Source organism: Sus scrofa, chromosome 1 (genome assembly GCF_000003025.6).
Source record: "Sus scrofa isolate TJ Tabasco breed Duroc chromosome 1, Sscrofa11.1, whole genome shotgun sequence".
Taxonomy (NCBI): Eukaryota; Metazoa; Chordata; class Mammalia; order Artiodactyla; family Suidae; genus Sus; species Sus scrofa.
In genome coordinates this window covers 240,147,673-240,171,840 of record NC_010443.5, presented here as the reverse complement: position 1 = coordinate 240,171,840, position 24,168 = coordinate 240,147,673, and the positions used below count along the sequence as shown (strand labels likewise).

The following is a 24,168-nucleotide window of genomic DNA, read 5'->3' as shown; positions in this document are numbered from 1 at the left end:
ATGGGGCGTCTAGGGGAATTTTCAAGTTCTCACCTGACCCAGCCCCTCAGCTGCTATTTGGGACCCCCCCCCTCACCTCTGATCACTTCTGCCTCTGCCCTCGCTCTGCAGATCATCAAGGACCAGAAGCTGCTCGTGATCGTCGGGGGCATGCTGCTCATTGACCTGTGCATCCTGATTTGCTGGCAGGCTGTGGACCCCCTGAGAAGGACGGTGGAGAGGTACAGCATGGAGGTAAGTACCCGGCTCCAGCAGGAGGGAGGCCTGCGGGGCGCTACTCCCAGACCCCCGGGGAGGGTGGAGCAGCGCGTCACCCCCACGGCCCAAGGTATGCTTCTTGAGAGGAAACCATCACAGCTCCACATGAGCCCCAGGCCCCATCAGGAATATCTCACTATTTCCATTTCCTTCCATCTGAGATATACAGTATTTCAGGAAGGCCAAATAGAAGGTCTTCACTCCTGGGGCAAAAAAAAAAAAAAAAAAGTGATAGAATTGGTTGAGGTGTATTAATATATGCAGAATTAAAAGAAATGTTGGGTTCTTTAAGCCAGTATAGCCTCTACACATTGTAGAAGCCCCCACTTATATAATCTCAGGATCCGTCTAGAAATTGCATTGCTTTTTTAATCTCTTCTTTAAAGTAAGTTCCCTAGGAGTGCTACTGAGGATAAACACTCTGATAGCTCCTTCTAGTTACTAGAGGATCTTCAAAGTGATACGTTGTCAAAAAGAAGAATGTTACATACCATTAAATCTATATATTTTAGTAGTCATTCATTCGGCCTTGCTCTAAACTCCCACTGGTCTTTCTGGGATGCTCCGAATTAGGGAAATTCAAGATCAGGAAGCTGTAGTTTTGCTGACTTTCTCTTAGAGGAATTAAAACTGCCTTCTTTGGAGAGAGCCAGCTAAACGGCAGTGGCTATACAGTATAATTTCCCAGCAGGGCAGCAAATTCTATTGAGAAAAGTGAAGTTTTCTCCAGTTCTCTCACTGCATTATTAAGGAAATCTTTTTGTGGGATTTAGTTGGAATTTTAAAACTGGAAACAGTCATTTTATACAATGGGGACAGGTTTTTATCCTTCTGGACAAAAAGGTTGTCTAGTACATAAGATGCCCAGCCTCATTTGTCTGGAGACAGGCAGAGGGTTTGCTTTGCCCAGTAAAAAGTTATGCATTCAGAGCAAAGGCAGGGAGCGCCGTTTCCTGACAACGTGGATTTAGGGAGGGATTTAGGGCTATGCACCGCCATCTCACTGCCTTAAGTGTCCCTCCTGAGAGCAAGCAGGATTCCAGACCCATAGAACCAGAGCTGGCAGAGGACAGGCCCGATGCGGGCTGTGCCCGTGGGCCAAGGGGGCAGGAACTTAGCAGAGGTGTCTCCGGCAGACAGCTATTGGTGGAAGGGAGGTGACATCCGGTCCTCACTCATTGCACAGTTGGCAAACTCCCCAACCACCTACCGGCAGGATTTGGAAATCCAGACAGGCCTTCAACAGGAGGAAAGCCACCCATGGCTACCTGGGCTTCCAGGCCAGGGAGAGCCTGAAGGGTTGATCATCACAAGAACTGATGCTACTAAGAGTAGGGAGGACTTCCTGTCATGGCTCAGTGGTTAACGAATCCGACTAGGAACCATGAGATTGCAGGTTTGATCCCTGGCCTTGCTCAGTGGGTTAAGGATCCGGCGTTGCCGTGAGCTGTGGTATAGGTTGCAGACGCGGCCCAGATCCTGCATTGCTGTGGCTGTGGTGCAGGCCAGTGGCTACGGCTCCAATTAGACCCCTAGCCTGGGAATCTCCATATGCCGCAGGAGCGGCCCTAGAAAAGGCAAAAAAAAAAAAAAAAAAAAAAAGTAGGCATAACAGTGGTGATGGCACCTGGGTGGCTGGATGTGTGTGTTAATTCACTGAATAACTAACACCTTCACAGTAACTCTATGGAATAGCTGCTACCCTAAACTCCATTTTAATGATGAAGAAACAGAAACCCAGAGAAATTATATAAGGTGCCCAGGGTCCCCTGCCAAGGTACTGGCACCACCACCAACTGTTGTCTCAACTACTCCCCTACCCTGCCTTCGAGTACACGGCAGGACTTTGTAGTCTGTAGGTGTTTTCCTAGACCTTTGGTCACTAGTCTGTGAAGCGGGTAGGGTAGAGCAGTGTTTGCCCATTCCACAGATGAAGCCTAAAACCAGGTAAGGGGCAGACTGAGGGCCAGGATATCAGAGAAGGAGAAAGGCGTGTCAGACAGAGCCCCTGGGAAGATCTGGAACTGGGCAGGCAGGCAGAGACAGACCTGCTGGCTTGATGCTCAGCCCAAAGGCAGCAAGCAGGGTGGGGCCCAGCCATCTCCACTCAAGGTCAAGGTGGGTGCTGAGCAGGCACTCGGGTCCCCCAGGATCTGGCTGTGGTGGGGAAGAGGCTGCAGGGCTTGCGTCAGCCTGAGTCAGCTGACTCCGGAAACAAATCCAGGAAGCCTGTCCCCCTGGGCCATTTAAAGGAGCTAGCCCTTGTGCCAGCCAGTCAGTGTAAGTGACAGTTTACCCACCTTAGCTTTCATCCTTGCCTTCTGTAAGAAGTATTGCTTGCCCTCCATGGCTCTGAACCCGACCCATCCCTGACCTTCCAGGGAGTGGTTCTCAAACTGAGGGGTCTCCCGGTGCCTGCTGTGGAAATGCTTCTGTGAGTCTGGGAGGGAGGGGTCCCGCCCTGCGGCACTTGGACCTGAGAAGGCAGGGCTGGAGGAGAGCACATCCCTGGCTGGAGGCCCAGGACCCTGTCTGTTTCCCTCCAAGTATCTGCTGAGAGTTCTCTCTGAACCTTTTCTGGCCCGATCCTCTTTTTCTCCTCTAATTTTAGGGTTGCCCTGTCATTCTGTTGCCATGGTAGCAGAACCTTTGATTTGTCGACCCACAGCCCTGTCGGTTTATTGTCATTTTTCCACCAAACAGCGTCAGGCTGTCAGTTGATTTCCTCAGACCCTCCTCTGTCAGACACAGCGTGATGGCTGAACAGTGTGCTCCGGGGCTGAGGTGTCCTCAGTTCTCCTCGAGGGGCTGTTTTCTCCAGAACCTCGGGTGAGAGAGAAAGTTTATGCTTGGGGTGGGGGAGGGTCGAAGTGATTAAAGATCTCTGTGGCCTGTCCCCTCCTCCCTTCAGGCCACACCCGTCTCTGATGCCCTCTGGCCACTCTGAACACCTCAAGAGTCCAGTCGCAGGCCTTGCTCTGTGTTGCATTTTCAAGTCTTTGCCCGTGCTGTCCTCCTTTCCAGAACCTTCTCTGAGAAGCAAATGAACTTCCGTTCCAGGTCCCTGTATTATCTGGTGGGTTCCTGAGCCCTACTGGATTTAAGTGCCGGCTTGTCCCCTCTCCTGGCCCCAGCATCTGGGCGTTCCCTGCCAGGACACTGGGCCCTGCACCTCTGCCCCGCCCCACCCCTGCTGGGCCACCAGCGTCTCCAGGACAGGGTCCCATAGATCAGTCTCCCACACGGGCCGGCCGGGCACCTCCACATGCATTTTCCTCTGGGAGACAGATGTGAGCACAGCAGCATGAGCCTTGATCTCATGGTGCCCACAGGGTAGTTGGGGGGCAGGCAATAAACACAGGGATAGGCACAGTTACTTTAGATCACATAGATTCTGATAGTTGAAAGTAGATGAAGAGGATGAAAGGTTTGAGAAGAACAGAAAGGACTCATGCAAGAGACTCTCTCAGTGCAGGTATCCAGGGGATGAAACTCTGATTCTAGAGGCCTGCTGGAGGCATCCCAGCTCCACATGCTTAATCATTTGTATGTAATAAATATTTATATAGCATTTGTCATGTGCTAGATACTGTTCTAAATACATGATGTTTATCATTTTGAAAGAGTTTGTATACTTCATTAATAGACTTTATTTATTAGACCAGTTTTGGGTTTACAGAAAAATGTAATAGAAAGTACAGAGAGTTCCCATATATGTCCCATCCCACACCCCCTAGTTTCCCCTGTTATTAACACCTAACATTGTGGGGTGTGTTTGTTACAGCTGATGAACCAATACTGATACATTGCTGTTCACTGAAGTCCAGAGTTTACAAAGAATTCCTTGTGTTGTACATCCTATAGATTTTTGCCAAATGCATGCAGTCATGTATCAGCGACATTACAGTGTCATATAGAACAGTTTCACTATCCGAAATATCCTGTGTTTTACCAACCCCTGGCAACCACTGACCTTTTTACTGTCTACTTAGCTTTGCCCTTTGCCTGTTATATAGTTGGAATCGTACACCATGTAGTCTTATCGGACTGGCTTCTTGCACTTAACAATATGCATTTGAGTCCTCCATGTCTTTTCATGACGTGATAGCTCAGTTCTTCATAGCACTGAACAATATCCTGTTGTCAGGATGTCCCATTTATCTGTTTGTTATTGAAAGACATCTCCGTTGCTTCCAAGTTTGGGTAATTATTAGTAACGCCGCTATGAGCATTTTTTATTTTTGTGTGGATATACGTTTTCACCTAATTTGGGTAAATACCTAGAAGCGGATTGCTGGATCATATTCTAAGAGTATGTTTCATTTTCCCAAACTATCATGCCAAGTATCTGGATTGTTTTCATTCCCATCAGCAATGAATGGAAGTTTCCATTGCTTCATCCTTGTCAGCACTTGGTGGTATAGGTGTTTTGGATTTTAGCCATTCTAATAATGGGTAGTGGTATCACATTGTTGTTTTAATGTACAGTTCCCTAATGACAGGTGATGTGGAACACCTTTTCATGGGCTTATTTGCCACCTGTATTTCTTCTTTAGTGAGATATACGTTCCGATATTTTGCCCACTTTTTAATTAGATGGCTTGTCTTGTTGAGTTTTAAGAATTCTTTGCATATTTTAGATGTAAGTTCCTTATCATATATGCGTTTTGCAAATATTTCCTCTAAGCCTATATCTTGTCCTTTCATTCTCTTAACATTGTCTTTGGCAGGGCAGAAATTTTTTGTTTTAATGTAGTCCAAGTTATCAAATTTTTATTTCATGGATCATGCTTTTAGTGGTGCTATCTAAAAACTCATTGCCAAACCATGGAGTTCCCATTGTGGCTCAGTGGGTTAAGAACCCGACTAATATCCATGAGGATGCAAGTTCAATCCCTGGCCTTGCTCAGTGGGTTAAGGATCCAGCATTGCCACAAGCCACAACCTAAGTTACAGATACAGCTCACATCCCGCATTGCTGCAGCTGTGGTGTAGGCCAATAGCTGTAGTTCTGACTCAATCCCTAGCCTGGGAGCGTCCATATCCCATGGGTGTGGCCCTAAAAAGGGAAAAAATTAAAATTAAAAAAAAAAACCCATTAACAAACCCATGGTCACCTAAAGTTTCTTCTGTTATCTTCTAGAAGTTTTGTAGCTTTGTATTTTACATGTAGGTCTATGATCCTTTTTTTTTTTTTTTTTTTTTTTTTTTTTTTTTGCCATTTCTAGGGCTGCTCCCTCAGCATATGGAGGTTCCCAGGCTAGGGGTCGAATCAGAGTTGTAGCCGCCAGCCTACACCAGAGCCACAGCAACGCAGGATCCGAGCCACGTCTGCAACCTACACCACAGCTCACGGCAATGCCGAATCCTTAACCCACTGAGCAAGGGCAGGGATCGAACCCACAACCTCATGGTTCCTAGTCAGATTCGTTAAGCACTGTGCCACGAGGGGAACTTCTGTGACCCATTTTAAGTTAATTTTTGTAAAATGTGCAAGATCATTGTCTAGATTCATATTTATGCACATAAATGTCTAATTATTCCAGCACCATTTGTTGAAAATCACTGTCCTCTCCCCACTGGATTGCCCTTGTATCTTTGTCATAGACTAGTTGATTATGTTGGTGTGGGTCCGTTTCTGGACTCTATTCTGTTTCATTGATCTATTTGTCTGTTCTTTCACGAATAGCACACTGTCTCGATTCACAGTTTGATAGAGTAAGTTAAATAATATCAGTGCTCTGACTTTTCTTCTTCAATATATAGTATTTGCTGTTCTGGGTCTTTTGTGTCTCCGTATAAGTTTTAGAATCTGTTAATATCTGCCAGGCAATTTGCTGGGATGTTGATTGGGATTGCAGTGATTCTGTAGATCCAGTTGGGAAGACCTGACGTCTTAACAATATTGAATCTCTCTACCCATGAACATGGCATCTCTCCATTTACTTAGATCGACTTTGATTTCTTTTATCAGAGTTGTGCAGATTCCCTCAGATTAATCTTATACATATTTTGTTAGATTTATACCTAAGTATTTTATTTGGTTTTTTGGTGTCCATGTAAATGGCCTTGTGTTTTTCAATTTCAAATTCCAATTGCTCATTATATGGGAAAAGCGACCAAAGTTGAATCCGACAGTCTTGCTAGAGTTGCTTATTTGTTCCATGGGTGGTTGTTGATTCTCTGGGACTTTCTACATAGACAATCATGTCATCAACAAATATACAATTTTGTTTTTTCCTTCCCAGTCTGTATATCTTTTATTTCCTTTCTCGTCTTATTTTGGTATTAGCTAGGACTCTTGGTGTGACATCGAAAGGGGACATTGAAAGGGGACAACCCTGCCTCGTTTCTGATTTAGAGGAAAAGTGCCTAGATTCTCAGCATTAAACATAATCTCCTAAATGGTTTAAAAATACATACAAAGTGGCTCTGCTGTCCAAAGCGAAGGGTACCTTTGGGGAGGGGACAGGAAGGACAAATGATGACACAGGCAGAGCCCAGGTCATTAGAGACCTTGTGTTCTGAACAGAGGAATTGAAAATTCTAAATTAAAGACATTTCATTCAGGGAGAGACATGATGAGATGTGCCCTGGCTGCCGGGTAAGGACAGATGAAGCAGCAAGGCTAGAGGCCCAGCAATGGCTCCGAGATGGTTTTTGCAGTAAGCCAGGCAGGAGCTGATGGCCACCTAAAGCAGGGCAGTTGCAGTGGGAAGAGAGAGAAGTGGGTGGGTTTGAGAGCTGTTAAGGAGACATGCCAAGGCGTGGTGGTTGATTGACCTTAAGGCGTAAGGACAGGGAGGCAGCAAGGGCAGTGCCTGGACTTCTCACTGGGTGGTGGACGGCAGACCTCATAATGAGGTCAGTGAAAAATGGTGGGCAGGTTTTTTTGGGAGGGAATGGGAAGGGTTCACTTCTGGCCAGAGGGCCTCAGAGGATTGGATGCGGGTCCCAGAGCACTTAGGAGCAGCTTGTCCAGTAGAAAGAGGTTTAGGAGAGGGGCGGTTACCATGTTGAGGATGGGAGCTGTGGGGATGAGAGTAGTTACCCAGGGAGTGGGTACGGTCAGAGTGAAGATGTCCTGACTGGAGCCCCAGGAATCACTAGGCAGTGATGGGAACAGGAGGAGAAGCCCAGGAAGAGGACTCTGACGTGAAGCGGGGAGCCAGAGAGAGCCATCCGTGGTGGGGGCAAGGGGAAGAAAGCTGTCCTTGCACTGGGGAATTTGGAGAAGCAGGGAAGGGTCCCCAGAGACAAAGGTTCTGGACCAAGGTCCCACCCCAGTGACTTGGCCCCGTCCTCAGCACCCCTGCGCTGCACCCCAGCCCTTCCTCCCTCTGCTTGGTGGTGTCTGATGGGAAGATTGGCTCTTTCTCCTTTTCAGATATAGCAGGTGTGGATAAATCTGCCAAGTATGTTAAAAAGGTTTTTAAAATATGATTTGTACTCTTGGAAAAAAGGAAAAAACCTCTCCTTTTTTGTATACCTACTCTCCTGGTGAAGATGGTGAGTAGGTGTTGGACATACGGACGTGGGGTTCAGGGAGAGGTGTGGGCTGCAGGTGGGAACTGGGATGTGGTCAGCATATAGAGGACACTGAAAGCTTTGGGTGAGAGCCGCCCAAGGGGCATGTGGACGCAGGCAAGAAGAGGACCAAGGACAGATCCCCAACAGCCACAGTGTTTGGAGACCAGAGAGGTAGGAAGGGAACAGTGAAGGAGAAGCCACAGACATGGGAAGAGAATCAGATGAGTCTGGTGTCTAGGAAACCAAATGAAAGAAGTGTTTCAAGGAGGAAGTTTTGATGAAGCGTGTCAAATGCTTCTTTTAGATCAAGTAAGATGAAAACCAAGAACTGACACTGTGTATGTGTGTGCATACACACACACCCATATGGGATTTTTTTTTTTTTCTGTTAAGGAAAATAATTTGAGATAATTTCCCCCAAAGTGAAAGCAGTGCATACGGATGGTGTGAAGACAGCCTGTGAATCTAGGTGGAAGAGTTGTTTGTGGTTGTCCCAAGCCTGCCTTCTCTGCCAGGCCACCGCCTCCGCCTCCACCTGACCATGGTGAGATGGTTTGGAGATGGAGAAAAGAAGGTGGCCAGCACTAAAGGCCACCAAATGTTGGACACCCAGAGAGCCACAGGCAGCCACCGAAGCCGTGTCCTGTGCTCCCTGAGCCGTCCCCTCTGCCTCCCAGGTAGGTGGCAACAGAGATGCAATCATGCGCAGCTGGTCACCCACAGAAGCCACGTGCATGACATTCATGCACAGAAGTGGCAGCAGGCTGTCTACACATGTGGCCAGGCAGCCCACCGCAAGACTCGCCTGCACTCAGGGTTCTGTGGCTCTCGGGCCATTCAGGCAGTAACCCAGAAAAGGGCAGTTTGGGACGAGGAGTAGTTCAAACTTCCCTCCATGTTCCACGCTTTGACCGTGCTTTTTGTGTGTGTGGAAGCAAATAGGGGATTTGGAAGTCATGGACTGCCCTTGGCTCTGAAAACTGGTGTCTTATTCCAGTTATGTTTCTATGGAAACGGATGTTAGAAGAGGCAGATACACAGCGTTTTAAATAGTTTTAACTCTTATCTTCTGCCTCCCTCTACAGTTGCTCTGGAAAAAAAAAAAATCCAATCCTAAAGCAGACCCTTGCAGAAACATCTGGTTTCTTCATAAAGCTTATACAAGCTCCTTCTCACACTATTTTGCAGTAATAGGTATCACCACGATCAGGGTGAGGGGTGGGCTGAGGGTCAGGGGGCACCCTGCTCTGTGAGCTACACATGGGCAGCCTGGTGGCCCAAGGCTTTGTTACCAAGGTCACATTCCAAGTGATGGTCATCACTGCCAGCCCTGGACAGTAAGACAGGTCTTTGTCATTCTTAGTCACTCATGGGGTTCTGGATGGCCCTGCTCAGGCCCCATCCGATGCAGACCAAGTCCAAGGCAGTTAGCAGGACACAGCAAGGACTTTGGGTGGGTCTGTCAGCTGAGGGTCCATTAGCCTAACTCCTCCTAGGAGTTCCAACCATGTCAATCTGTTTAAAATCCTCCCCATTGGCACGAGGATGGAGCCCTCACTCCTTAGCAGCTCAGGTGGCCCTCGATGCTCTGGCCTCATGTGCCACCCCTGCCTCATCCCTCAGCCTCTCGCTCACTCCCTGTGCTCAGCTCCCCTTATCAAAGGCACTTCTCCAAAACGTCACTCTCTCTCTCCCTCCATGCCTTTGTACCTGCTGGCCCCTTCCACCCAGACCACCATCTCCCCACCCTAATACACCACCTTCACATAAAAAAATCCATGCTTGACCTTCCAGAGGCAGCTCAGAAGCATCTTCTCCAGAAACATTTGGAACAGCAGGCTGCTTTGGATGCCTCTGTCTAGGCCCCCGCCTCACCCGTCTGCCCCCCTCATCTGATCACAATGCTGGTAATTATCTGTCTGTGCACCTGGCCCCTCCTAGTCCATGACCTCCTCAGAGGCCAAGGCCATCTGTGTGTCCCCAGCAGCCACTGACAGGGCCTGGCTCACAGTAGGTTCTCAGCAAATATTTATCGAATAAATTGTTCCCTCCACCTGGAATTCTTTCCCCATGCCTCCATATGTCCGAATCCAACCCATCTGTCTGGGCCCATTAAGCCAGCTTCTCCAAGAAATGTCTTTGCCGACTTGCAATTTAATTTAGTATTACACCCTCATCTTTTATCAAGGACCCACTGATGGGGCTAAATCTACCAATTGAAGAATGATTCAGCAACTTCTGTAAAAGACTGTTGTGCAGTTTGTGACAGCCCCTGAGACAAAAGATCCACGAGATAGATCCTCACTGCATTTGGTGCCAGAAAATGGGCTGTGTTGCCCCCTTGAACTTGTCTCTACTGCCTTCCTCTGATCAGGCAGTTGTAACTGAACAAGCCGCTCTGTTTTCTTTTTAACCTTGCCAGAAAGTTGGAGCCAAATTCAACACTGGGTCCCAATAACCATCTTTTCTCAAGTTCCTGGAGGATTATCTCACCTTCTGATGGTTCATCTTTATTTTTAACTGTCCTGTTGTGTTTGGGCTTTTACTGTGGGCTGCCTCAGGCCCTTCAGGAGAGGAGGCAAGGTGTTAAGTTCCAGACGAAGCTACTAAAATGAGAACACCAGGCGAGATTGAACTGGAATGACATGCCATAGAGACAGTTTAAGAATGTCCGCAGACACTGTCCTTCTGGTAGGGGTCCCAGCTCAGCCCCGGCTGCAGTCAGCATTGTGGGCCCCGTGTCTAGACAGACAGCTCTGCCGGCTCTGCCAGCCACAGCGAGGTTTCTAGAACTTCTTGTGTCAGAAGGCATCATAGATCCATGAGAGACTGCAGTTTATTTCAGCTTCTTTACTGCTTGCCCAGTGTCTTCAGGAGGTACTTGGGCTCCAAAGGCCCCTCAGGACACAACACAGAGGACACAGAGTGACTGCACCAGGGGATATCCTGAGGCAGGAAATTCTCTACTTTCTACCTGTCCAGGTGCTCTGCAGGAAGTAGGATGTTTACTAAGAAGTCTCAGGTGCCACAGGGCAGAATGGATGGTAAATGCCATATCGGCGTCTTCTGACCACTGTGTGTCTTGGTAAAGCTATTCCAGTTCTTGAGCAAAGACTGCCTATAAATTTTGATGATTTCCCCCCACATCCATGTTGGCAGAAACACAGGCTGTGGCCCCCATAGAGACTTTCCTGGGAATTCCAACCATCCCACCTCTTTATAAATGGTGTGTCATCCAGGGAATTCCCATCATGGCTCAGTGGAAATGAATCTGACTAGGATCCATGAGGACACAGGTTCGATCCCTGGCCTGGCTCAGTGGGTAAAGGATCCGGTGTTGCCATGAGCTGTGGTGTAGGTCGCAGATGTGGCTGAGATCCCATATTGCTGTGGCTGTGGCGTAGGCTGGCAGCCACAGTTTCGATTTGACCCCTAGCCTGGGAGGCTCCATATGCCACAGGTGTGGCCCTAAAAAGACACTCCACCCCCCGAAAAAAAAGATGTGTCATCCAGGCACTCCTGCAGCATTTATGGGGAGCCTGTTGTGTGCCACGCTCAGGCTCCCTTGAGATGCACACAAGGTGGCTGTCATCTTCGCCATGACACATGCCTCCAGACTCTTGGTTTTATATTTGACTCACTGTGCTCAGATATTGGGCTTACTTTCAGGATTGTGTTTGGATGTAATGTCCCTCAGAGGGTGAAAAGTGAGAGAGAACAGGGTGTGCTAGGTTTTACTGTGGTAACAACAACAAAACTCAGTGGATTAAAACAGAGACTTTACTCTTCATGGCACTTGTTCATAGAGGATCAACTGTAGCCTCACCCACAGCATTCTCACTCCAGGACACAGCTCGTCAGGCACCTCTGGGACAGTTTTTGTGGCAAAGGGAGAGTGCTGGCAAGTGACTTTTTTGTGTGTCTTTTTCTTCTTTTTTTTTTTTTTTTTAGCTATTTCTTGGGCCGCTCCCGCGGCATATGGAGGTTCCCAGGCTAGGGGTCTAATCGGAGCTGTAGCCACCGGCCTACGCCAGAGCCACAGCAACGCGGGATCCGCGCCGCGTCTGCAACTACACCACAGCTCACGGCAACGCCGGATCCTTAACCTGCTGAGCAAGGACAGGGGTCAAACCGCAACCTCGTGGTTCCTAGTCGGATTTATTAACCACTACGCCACTACGGGAACTCCGCAAGTGACTTTTAAAGCTTCCACTCCACAGTGGCACATGTCACTCCCACTCATATTTCACTGGCCCTAACATGTTAGCTCTCCTTGCCTGGGTTTGCTGGGGCAGGGAAGAGCAGTCCTGTTATGCACCCAGAAGAGACCCAAAGATTGATGTTCAGCCATAATGACGACTGGAGTGCCTCCCATCCACTTCCCATCACTGTCACAGTGACCCGCCCTCCCCCGCAACTGGAACATGAGCTCCATGAGAAGAGGGAGGAGGCAGAGTTGTATTTTTTTCACTGTTGTATCCTCAGCATCGGCAAATGTGCCTCGCACATAGTACACACTCAATAAACAGTATAGTCGAATAACTGAATGAGGCCAATCTTAGGGCAACCTTATTACGAGATGAGTGGGATATTCTCTGAGAAGTTCTGCACTCATTCAGCATGCTCTACTGCCAAATCCTATCCTAATTCATCACTTCTGTCCATCTTTACTGCTACCACTGAGATCCAAAGTGCCCTCATCTCCCATCATCTGGCATCCCAGAGGGGGTGCTGTAAGGCAGAGCTACAGTTGACACACAGGACAACAGGCATGATGAGTAAAGAACCTTTATTGTGTAGGCCACTGAGTTACTGTTTATTGTTGTTGTTGTTACACAACTTTTTTTTTTTAGGGCCACACCCGTGGCATATGGAGGTTCCCAGGCTAGGGGTCTAATCAGAGCTACAGCTGCCAGCCTACACCACAGCCACAGCAACAACGCAGGATCCAAGCTGCGTCTGCGACATACACCACAGCTCATGGCAAGGCTGGATCCTTAACCCACTGAGCAAGGCCAGGGATCGAACCCACAACCTCATGGTTCCTAGTCAGATTCGTTTCCACTGCACCACGATGGGAACTCCTGCTAAACAACTTTCTAAGCAGGCTCCCTGCTCCCACTCATAGCCCTTCCAAACCATTCTCCGTGGCAGACAGATTTTTTTTTTTTGAGGTGTAATTCACATACCATAAAGTTCAGTTTTAAAATGTATACTACAGTGGTTTTTAGTACATTCATAAGGTTGTGCAACAATCCTCACTATCTAATTCCAGAAAATTTTCATCATCCTAAAATGAAACCGTTTTACCCGTCATCTACCTCCCCCCATTTCCCCTTCCTTCCACCCTTTGGCAACCACTAATCTACTTCATGGCTCTGTAGAATTGCCTTCTCTGGAGATTTCATACGAATGGAACCATAAAAAATGTGGCTTTTGTGTCTGGCTTCTTTGACATAGCATAACGTTGTTAAGGTTCTTCCATGTTGTAGCATGTATTAGTACTTCATTCCTTTTCATGGCTCAGTAACATTCCCTAGGTGGATATACCACATTTCATTTGTCCATTCATCAGTTGATGGGTATTTGGTTTGTTTCCACTTTTTGATTATTATGAGTAATGCTGCTGTGAGCATTTGTGTACAGATTTTTATGTGAACATATGTTTTCAATTCTCTTGAAACATATACACATATAGGAATAGAATGGCTGTCATATGGTAACCCTGTCTAACATTTCTAGGAACTGGAGATAATGGCACAATGGCTGCACCATTTTACATTCCCCCTGGCAGTGTATGAGGATTCCATTGCCTCCACATTGTTGCCAACACTTGTTATTTATCTGCCTCTTTGATTATAGCCATCGAGTGTGGTATCTCTTTGTGGTTTTGATGAGAATGACTATCAAATAACTAATGATGTTCAGCATCTTTTCGTGGATTATTGGCCATTTGTATATCTTCTTTGGAGAAACATCTATTTAAGTCTTTTGCCCATTTTTAATTGAATTATTTATCCTTTTGTTCTTGAGTTGTACGAGTTCTTTACCTAAAGATAGGCTAGATTTTGTTGTTCTCAATCCTGGCTGCATCACCCCAGAAGAGATATTTTTTTTTAAATACTGGTACTCAGGTCACAGCCCCAGAAATTCTGATTTAATTGGTTTGGAAAGAGGCCTGAACATTGTGGGGGGAGGGGGGTTAGAAATTGCCACATGTTCTAGTATGCAGCCAGGGCTGAAACTTTCTGAACCAGCCCTCACCAATCTCTAGAAAGGGCCCAGGACTGCACTTTGGATACCAGAATTAGAAACAGATTGAGTTTTCTGAAGTACCTCCATATCGTTTTCCATAGTGGTTGTACCAATTTACATTCCCACCAACAGTGTAGGAGGGCTTCCTTTTCTCCACACCCTCTCCAGCATTTTTTATTTGTGGACTTATTAATGATGGCCATTCTGACAAGTGTGACATGGTACCTCATGGTAGGTTTGATATGCATGTCTCTAATGATTAGTGATGCTGAACATTTTTTCATGTGCTTGTTGGCCATCTGTTTATCTTCTTTGGAAAAATGTCTGTTCAGGTCTTTTGTCCATTTTTCAGTTGGGTTGTTGGTTTTTTTGCTGTTGAGTTGTATAAGTTGTTGGTATATTTTAGAGATTAAGCCCTTGTCAGTTGCATCATTTTCTCCCATTCCATAGGTTTTCTTTTCTTTTTTTTTTTTTATGGTTTCCTTTGCTGTGCAAAAGCTTGTCAGTTTGATTAGATCCCATTGGTTTATTTTTGCTTTTATTTCTGTTGCCTTGGGAGACTGACCTAAGAAAACATTTGTAAGGTTGATGTCAGAGAATGTTTTGCCTATGTTCTCTTCTAGGAGTTTTACAGTGTCTTGTCTTATGTTTAAGTCTTTAAGCCATTCTGAGTTTATTTTTGTGCATGGTGTGAGGGTGTGTTCTAGTTTCATTGATTTACATGTGGCTGTCCAGTTTTCCCAGCACCACATGCTGAAAAGACTGTCTTTTTCCCATTTTTTATTCTTACCTCCTTTGTCGAAGATTAATTGACTGTAAGTGTCTGGGTTTATTTCCGGGTTCTCTATTCTGTTCCATTGGTCTGTATCCAGCAATCCCACTCTTGGCATATATCCAGATAAAACTTAAATTGAAAAAGATACATGCACTGTATGTTCATTGCAGCACTATTCACAATAGCGAAGACATTGAAACAACTTAAATGTCCATCCACAGATGAATAGATTAAGAAGATAATGGTATATATACACAATGGAATACTACTCATCCATTAAAAATATATATATAATGCCATTTGCAGCAACATGGATGGAATTACAGATTCTCATACTAAGTGAAGTAAGTCAGAAAGAGAAAGACAAAACCGTATGATAGCAACATATATCTGAAAGCTAATATATGGCACAAATGAACCTTTCCACAGAACAGAAACTCCAGAAGTCTGGAGAACAGACTTGTGGTTGCCAAGGGGGAGGGGGAAGGAGTGGAATGAACTGGGCATCTGGGGTTAATAGATGCAAACTACTGCATTTGGAGTGGATAAGCAATTGAGATCCTGCTGTATAGCACAGGGGACTATATCTAGTCACTTGTGATGGAACATGATGGAGGATAATGTGAGAAAAAGAATATATAAATACTTTTTATGTAGAATATAGAAAGAATATATATATTCTCTTTATATAGAATATAAATATACATATATGTGAATGACTGGGTCACCTTGCTGTACAGTAGAAATTGACAGAACACAGTAAATCAACTATGATGGGAAAAATAAAAATAATTTTAAAAAGGAACAGGAGTTCCCATCGTGGTGCAGTGGAAATGAATCTGACTAGGAACCATGAGGTTGTGGGTTTGATCTCTGGCCTTGCTCAGTAGGTTAAGGATCCAGCGTTGCCGTGCGCTGTGGTATAGGTTGCAGATGTGGCTCGGATCTGGCGTTGCTGTAGCTGTGGCAGCTGTAGCTCTGATTAGACCCCTAACCTGGGAACCTCCATACGGTCCAAAAAAAAGACGAAAAGAAACAAAAGAAGGAAGGAAGGAAGGAAAGAAAGAAAGAAAGAAAGAAAGAAAGAAAGAAAGAAAGAAAGACAGACAGACAGACAGACAGACAGACAGACAGACAGACAAAGAAAGAAAGAAGGAAAGAAAGAAAGAAAGACAGACTGAGGACAATACATTTAAGGCTAAAAAGATGAGAGAAGAAAAATCTGAATCCAAGAAACCTGAAGCCCAGATGGCCCCCAACTCCCCTCACCCCACCTCCAGCTCGAGACAGTGATGGTGACAAAGGAAATGCAGAGTGAGTGGGGAAGCTGGGAAAGCTCACAAGTGCGGACCCCACAGAGCTGAATGAGCCCCTCCAGCCTCATGTTTCCCTGAAAGACCTTGAGTCATCATTTGAACAATTGTTTTCCCAGTGGATGACAGAGAGCAAGGAATAGGAAAGAAGGAAAAGCTATGAGGTTTCTGTTTCTGCAGCATTTTTCATTGCAGTTGAGAGGCAGAGGGTGAGCAAGTTACGGACCAGAACTTTAGGCGGGTTGAAAAAAAACAAATGAACACCTTCTCTGCAGTTGCAGGAAGCCACCAGCCACAGAAACCAACAGGAAAGCAAGGGGCAAGGGAACCACAGTGTCTGGGTGCCTCATGGTGGCTCTGAAATGGAACCATCTGCCACTTGGTGGGATGGTCATTATTTTCTGCCACTGTTTGGCTTGGAGTTCTTCCTAAAGTGACAGTAGATTAAACTTCAAATCCTGAGTCATTTTGACCTTGACGTAGGATGGAACACTTGACGTGATCCAAAGATGCTCAGTGCAGAAGACACTGATAGAACCTGTGGACCCCTCCTAAGAGCTCAGGGGACACCAGCATCATCATCCCAATTTTCAGTGCCCAGCCCACCTGCTCCCCCGGCCCTTCTCTGGACCGGGGCTCTAACCCCAGGTCTATCCCTCTTGGGTACAGACACTCAACAGTTGGCAGACACATACTTTAATCGTAAGAGTGCCGCACATTTCTACAGCAGGCACTGTTTCCAGAGCGTTTCAACACCCCCATCTCAGCGAGGAGGAAACCGAGCCTGGAGAAGTGAGCTGACCGACCTAAGAAGACCTACGTGCTAGAACCATACCCAGCTCAGGCCATGTGGTACCAGATGACTTGGGATCCATTCTGTCAGGCTGTCAGGATCGGCCTGTTGGTCTAGTCAAACTTCCTGCTGCTGCTGCTGCTGCTGCTGTTCTGTTTTTAGTTTTTATGGCCACACATGCGGCATATGGAAGTTCAAGGGCCAGGGATTGAATCCAAACTGCTGCAACGCTGGATCCTTTAACGTACTGTGCCAGGCCGGGGATGGAACCCACACCTCTACAGTGACCTAACCTGCTGCAATTGGATTCTTAACCCACTGCACCACAGTGGGAACTCCCTTATACTTCCTGCTTTTTTTTTTTTTTTTCACATCAGTGCTGTGCTTTATTTGGTTTTGTTTTAAAGAAACAGTTTCTTCATCGATGCTTTCAAAATTACTAGCATCCATTGTGCTAGTGTTCTCCTATAGATGTTTAAATCTCTCCCATCTGTGATTATCTGGTTGATGGTTCGTAAGAATGAAGCACTTGTGAGCAGATGTTCAAACCCAGCAAATTCAGATCTGAGAGCATTGCCTCCCAGTCTAGCCTCATCCTCAGCCATGGGTCGGCTTAGCCTTCATCCAGGATGCCGGCAAAGCCTCACTGTCTTGGGAGTCACAGTAGCAAAAATAATAATAGCAGCAGCTTTTGCTGAGTTCACACTATGTGCTAAGACGTTGTTCCAAATGCTTTCCTTTATCAACTCCTTTAATCCTCACAACAACCCATGCAACAGTCACCATTATTACCCCCAGTCTACAGGTGAGGAAACTGAGGCACGGGGGGATTAAGTAGTATGGCCGGGAGTCCCCATTGTGGCAGAGTAGAAACAAATCCGACTAGGAACCATGAGGTTGCGGGTTCGATCCCTGGCCTCGCTCAGTGGGTTCAGGATCCGGTGTTGCTATGAGCTGTAGTGTAGGTTGAAGGTGAAGCTCAGATTCCATGTTGCTGTGGCTGTGGTGTAGGGTGTAGGCCGGCGGCTACAGCTCCAATTTGACCCCTAGCCTGGGGATCTCCATATGCCATAGGTGCAGTCCCTAAAAAGCAAAAAAAAAAAAAAAAAAAAAAAAAAAAAAAGAAGAAGAAGAAGAAAGAAAGCAGGCAAGTAGGTAACACTTAGCCCATGGCAGTCAAGCAAATGGACTCTGGAGCTAGGGCTTAGCTTCAGATCCCAGCTTAACCACTTGCCATGTGAAGTTAGGGAAGTGTCATGGATTGAATCTCCACAAAAGATACATCAACATTCTTACCCCTGTGAATGCAACCCTGTTTAGAAGAAGTCTTTGCAGGTGAATCCTAAAATGAAATCATCCTGGATTATCTGGATTGGCCCTAAATCCAATGACAAGTGTCACCAGAAGAAGCCAAGGTGTTCCCTTCATGGCTCAGTGGAAATGAATCTGACTAGGATCCATGAGAACTCAGGTTTGATCCCTGGACTCGCTCAGTGGGTTAAGGATCTGGCGTTGCTGAGAACTGTGGTATAGGTCGCAGACGGGGCTTGGATCTGGCGTTGCTGTGGCTGTGGAGTAGGCCAGTGGTTACAGCTCTGATTTGCCCCCTAGCCTGGGACCCTCCATATGCTGCAGGTGTGGCCCTGAAAAGACAAAAGAAAAAAAAAAAAAAAAGAAGAAGAAGAAGAAGAAAAAGCCAAAAAGGAGAAGACACAGACCAGAGGAGAAAATCATGTGAAGATGGAAGCAGAGATCAGTGATGCAGCCACAAGCCAAGGAATGCCTGTGGCCACCAGAGGCTGGAGAGGCACAAGATTCTCCCCTGGAGCCTCCAGAGGAAGTGCAGACGACACTGGATTTCAGGCTTCTGGCTTCCAGAACTATGCAAGGATAAATTTCTATTCATTTTCCGCCACCCCGTTTGTGGAAATGTGGTTGGCAACTCTAGGAAACTAATAAGATAAGTGACTTAACTTCTAAAGGCCACAGTTTCCTCATCCATAATGGGGACCTAGATACTAATACCCACTTCACAGGGCTTTGGGGACGATTAGAAAGGACAGTGCACCTGTCTGTAAAGGACATACCCTGCACCCAGCATGTAGAGAGAGTTCACTGAAGGGTAACTATTATTTGGGGCATTATTTATTATCTGAGCCTGAGCCATCTCAGAGCTGGTCCCTCATCTTGCCGTTTTCCTGTGTCTGAGTCCTTGTCCCTGGGCCCCCTGAGCCCAGCCTGGCATGTTCCTGGCTCAGGAATTAAAGAGGGATTGAATCAGACTCCTGTATGCAGACTGCAGAGCTCGCTCCTCCAAGCCATTATCGCCAGAGCTGCCAGAGTGAGACTATAAACATCCACGCATGGCATTTTAATATTTCACCCAAGACGTCAATTTCTTACACGAGTCAGACACAGAAGCATCAGAGAATTAAATCGAGAAAGGTAACTCCGGGCTGGAGTGATTTCTGCCAACAGGCATGGAGGATTTTCCTGCGTTGGCTCAGCTTCCTTTCTTATCTGCGTCTTACAGCAGACAGGAAGCCGGCTGACGAGAGATTGCATGTTCATGCCAATTATTAAATGTATATGGTGGCTTTCTGGAAATCTTGCATTCACATGCCAAAGAAATGGAATGCACTCTCAGACCCAGGCTCCCGCACTGTGGGCTTTGGAGGAGTCAGGAGGGAGCCGTAAACACCACTATCCAAGCTTTGGTCCATATTCTGCCACCACCTCGCTGTGTGACCTTGGGTGAATAATTCACCCTCTCTGAGCTTCAGTGCCCACAAGGAAAGAGCCATTCCTCCCTCACAGGTTCACCATGAGTATGGACTCCCTCAACTGCTCAAGTGCTTGGCACTAAGCCTGACACCCAGGAGACCGATCATGTGAGCTTTGTTCCCACTCCCGCCTCAAAACTTTTTGACTCCACAAGGAAATTGACATAACTACCCTGCCTGCCTCCCAAGGAGAATTTCAGGAGCACTGCTGCTGCCGCCTGTGGAATAGATCTTCCCCTTCTAATGCATGTCCCCTGGTGCCACTCACAGTCCTCCCAGTCACCTTAAGCAGAGCCAGTTCTCTTCCCATTTTGCAGGTGAGCACATGAAGGTGACAGGACTCGAGTGCTGGACTCTTGGACCCCACAGGTAGCAAGTGGGGCTCAGAGGCTCTAAACCAGGCCGGCTGCTCCCCAAAGCCCTGCTCCTTCCTCACCCCATGCTGACTCTCAAATGAGATAATGGATAGGAAATTGCTTCAGAAGCAGCAGCGTTCTCCCCCAGCTTGAGGCCTGTTACTGTTATTATCTCAAGCACCCGCCTGTGATCAGGCATCCTAAATGCCCTTTCGTCCACGTCTGTTGTCCTCACGTCCCCCTTCTAGGATCCGCCAGTTGGATCAGCCTCATTTGGCAGCTTCTGAACTCAAGCCGAGTGTTGAGAACAGCATCCACACATGTGCACCCCCCCACCCGCTTCTCAGGCCTCCACACCCCCTGCTCTATCCACTCGCTCTCACCCCCACATCCAGAAGTTTCTCGGCACAGCCCGAAGTCTGTTATGAAGAAGCCTTCATGAAGTCAGGCTGTCCTGTGAAGCCACTAGAGAGACGTGCCATTCATTCATTCATTCCACAAACCCACATTCACTGGGCATTCACTGTGTGCCAGATGCTGAGCCACAGCCATGGATAAAGCATAGCACCTGCTCTTAGGACTCGCCCAGTCCACGAGGGATAGGTGTGCAAATTGACAGTGTCAGGGAAGGTGGTGAGTGCTGGGACAGCTTAGCCCCCTCAAGGTGACTAGTCATCCTGCCTTGAGAAGTGTTCCATAAAAAAGGAGGGGTGTACATGTTTCCCCAAGTCTTGAATGAACAAATAGGATTTAGACAAAGTAAACAGGAGCTGTGCAAAACAGTCTGGCAGTTCCTCAAAATATTAGAATTACCATGTGACCCAGCAATTCCTTCCATTCCTAGAGAAATGGAAATATGTATACAAATATTCATAGAGGCATTGTTCATAATAGCCAAAAAAAGTGGAAAAAATCCGAATGTCCATCAACTGATGAATGAATAAACGTGGTATATCCAGACAATATAGTATTATTCAGCCTTAACGAGGAATGCCGTTCTGATGAGGGCTGCGACCGGATGAACCTTGAAAACATGTTCAGTGAAAGAAGCCAGACACTGAAAGGCCATAGACTGTAGGATTCTATCGGTATGAAATGTCCAGAATAGGCAAATCCATAGAGGCAGAAAGTATATTAGGGGGCTGGAGTAGGGAATGGGTAGAGACTGCTAAGAGGTATGAGGTTTCTTTTTGAAGTGGTGAGAATTACCTGGAATTAGATAGTAGTGATGGTTGAACAACATCATAAACACACTAGAAAAAAAAGACCCTGATGGTACTCTCTTTTTTTTTTTTTTTTTTTTTTTTTGTCTTTTTGCCATTTCTTGGGCTGCTCCCACAGCATATGGAAGTTCCCAGGCTAGGGGTCTAATCGGAGCTGCAGCCGCCAGCCTACGACAGAGCCACAGCAACACGGGATCCAAGCCACGTCTGCAACCTACACCACAGCTCACGGCAACACCAGATCCCTAACCCACTGAGCAAGGGCAGGGATCGAACCCGCAACCTCATGGTTCCTAGTCAGATTCGTTAAGCACTGCGCCACGACAGGAACTCCCTGATGGTACACTTTTCAATGACTAAAATTGTGAACGTTTCAATAAATTTTGTCTCCAGTCTTTTAGGACAGGGTAGAGGAGGGTGCTCCAAAGCAAGGATGGGAGGAGGGGGAAATGGTCCTGGGAAACAGCAAGTGTTCATTGTAACTGGAGCATCAAGCATTGTATTCTTCTGCTGTTGCTTCCAAGCTTTAGGAGGCTCAAGGATTGTCCACCCTAATCCCTACACTATTAGGGTGTTTTGGCTGCAAGTAACTCAAACCGGAGTACACAGTAGAGGGGACATATGGGCATCCTGGCAAATTCCAGAGGTAATAGAGAGTCCAGGCGGTTTGGTCAAGGATTGATTCCATTTCTCTGTGAGACTTTTATCTCCGCCTTCCTCCATGGATGAAATAGGTCATCACACTAGCATCCCATATGTTACGGAGATGTGAAAAGCAAGATGCATTTCTCCTAGAAAGACTTTAGAAGGTTCCTTGGACAACAGAGAATTTTAGCTGAGCTTTAAATGGTGGGCAAAACCTCAAGGAAAAGATACGGGAGGCAGTGGCATTCCAGGAGGAGGAGGAAAATCCGTGAGCAGGACAGTGGAGGGGACGTCTGGGGAAAGTTGAAGAATCAGTTGCATCTGGCTGCTTGTGGGTAGAAAGTAAGTGCAGAGCTGGAGGGAGCTTGTTCCGTAACCTGGAGGCGATGAGGAGCCATTAAGGGAATTTCAGCCTCAGAACAGCTTGGGAAGCTCTTAGTAAAAGTTCACTCTGGCTTTCAGGTGACATTATTGTTATTATTGTTTCTTTTAGATATGATAATACCATGGTTGCTGAAGCGTGTGGCGTCTGAGTTTTATGTTCAAATGGTTTAGGAGGAAAACGTATGTGTAGAGAGAGAGCAGATATGGTCAAATGTGAGCAGTTGCTGATTTCTGGAGGAGCGTGCACAAGTGTTCGTTGCACTAGCTAGCTTTTCAGTCTGTTTCCCCAAAAAATGTTCCTGTAACCTTTGAGAAGAGGCGCAAGAGCAAAGTGGGTGTGGGAGAGACAGACCTCTCTAGGGAGGGGCAGGCTAGGCAGGTGGTACAGGAAGGGCCTGAGATCCTAAACCCCAAGGGCAGGGGCCGAAGTGTCCCAAGACACAGGGCTCAGGGCGGGTTGGTGAGGGAGGCACAGGAGCCGATGACTCTGCAGCTTCCAGCCTGCAGGCCCAGGAGGACCTAGTGCCGGGAATAGAGGGAGGAGGGGGAGGAGGAGGAGTCTCCAAGGAGGGTTGTTCCTGTCTCTTTGCCAGTCGATGCTTGCCTGCGTAGCTGATGTTGACGTACAAACTTGAAAGGACCTAAGCTTATAGAGCTGGAAATAACCTAAGAAATCGCCTAAACAGACTCCTCCTTTCCCTGATGGAGAAACTGAGGCACAGACTTGCCCAAAGTCCCAGAGTCAGAGAAGTGACTGGGATAAGCCACCAGTTTAAACTAGTCCTCCTGTGCCTGAATCCACGTTCCTCCCCTTCCTCTGAGACTCAGGGAACCAGGCAGAGGAGCAAGGACAGGAAGGGACATGAGTTTGGTCTGTTGTCTGAATGAATCCTTTGACATATTTTCTGAATGTTAACGGGAGCTCTTTCTCCGGTAGACGGCTGCAAAGTGTTGGGGGTGGTGGTGATAGGCCAGACACTGGTCTAGGAGCTTCATTCACATCTGTGTATTTAACCATCAATCCTATGAGATACTTTGTTTAGGTCCATTATACAGATGGCAACAATGAGGCTAAAATCACCGCTGCAGGAGTCCAGCCTTTCTAAGTGACAAGAGTTGGGACTAGAACTCAGGCAGTCTGGTCTCTGGTCTGACATCTTTATCTACCTTGCCCTCAACTACACCCCTGGGTGTGGGTCCCCCCTTGTTCTCAGTGACTAGCTGAGTAATTGATCTGTTTATTTTGCCAGGGGAAGGGTCACCAGCAACTTCTGGCCCCAGCCTCACTGGTATTTTTGCAGCAAATCAAGGCCTATTTATTACTCATAGAGTATTTTGGGGGTCCATGATAAAAAAGAAACGCAAAACTTAATTTCACTTCCCTGCTACACTGCTCATTCTCTTTTAATAACCCTCTCTTATCAGCCTCCTGGCAGCTTTTGCATTCCTGTGCATGTTAATTACTTTATTAATTACGTTAATATCTTTGGTTCTGCCCGGCAGTATCTTGGTTCCTTTTGTTTCCAGCGTGCACCCATTTTGCCTTGTTCACTGGCATATGTGGGCCCAGTTCCCACTTCTAAAAGGGATTCTTTGAGCCTCGGTAAACACATGGCTTTCAATTAGTCACACAATCATCATTCCCATTTTCATCTCAGCCACGTCACTAATCGAGTGTTTTTAACATTCTCCCAAATAGAGACTGTATTGTATTGAGTTTCTGACATTGTTCTTCAATCCTTGTTTCCTCTCCAGGTCACAGCTCAGAGATCCCCACAGCCTAGCACTGAGGGACAGACAGTGAGATGTTGGGGCGGGGTGGGGGATGGGAAGGGAGAGGCGTTGCACCCCCA

The 24,168-nt window shown here is 46.9% G+C and overlaps 1 protein-coding gene across 1 annotated transcript in view; it reads left to right on the top strand.

The window, feature by feature from the left end:
- GABBR2 (gamma-aminobutyric acid type B receptor subunit 2) overlaps positions 1-24,168 on the top strand; it is a 388,449-nt gene that overhangs the window by 324,077 nt on the left and 40,204 nt on the right. Inside the window, exon 13 of the mRNA XM_021066509.1 lies at positions 112-234. Coding sequence (XP_020922168.1) covers positions 112-234 — 123 coding nt within the window. The remainder of the gene's footprint in view (positions 1-111; positions 235-24,168) is intronic.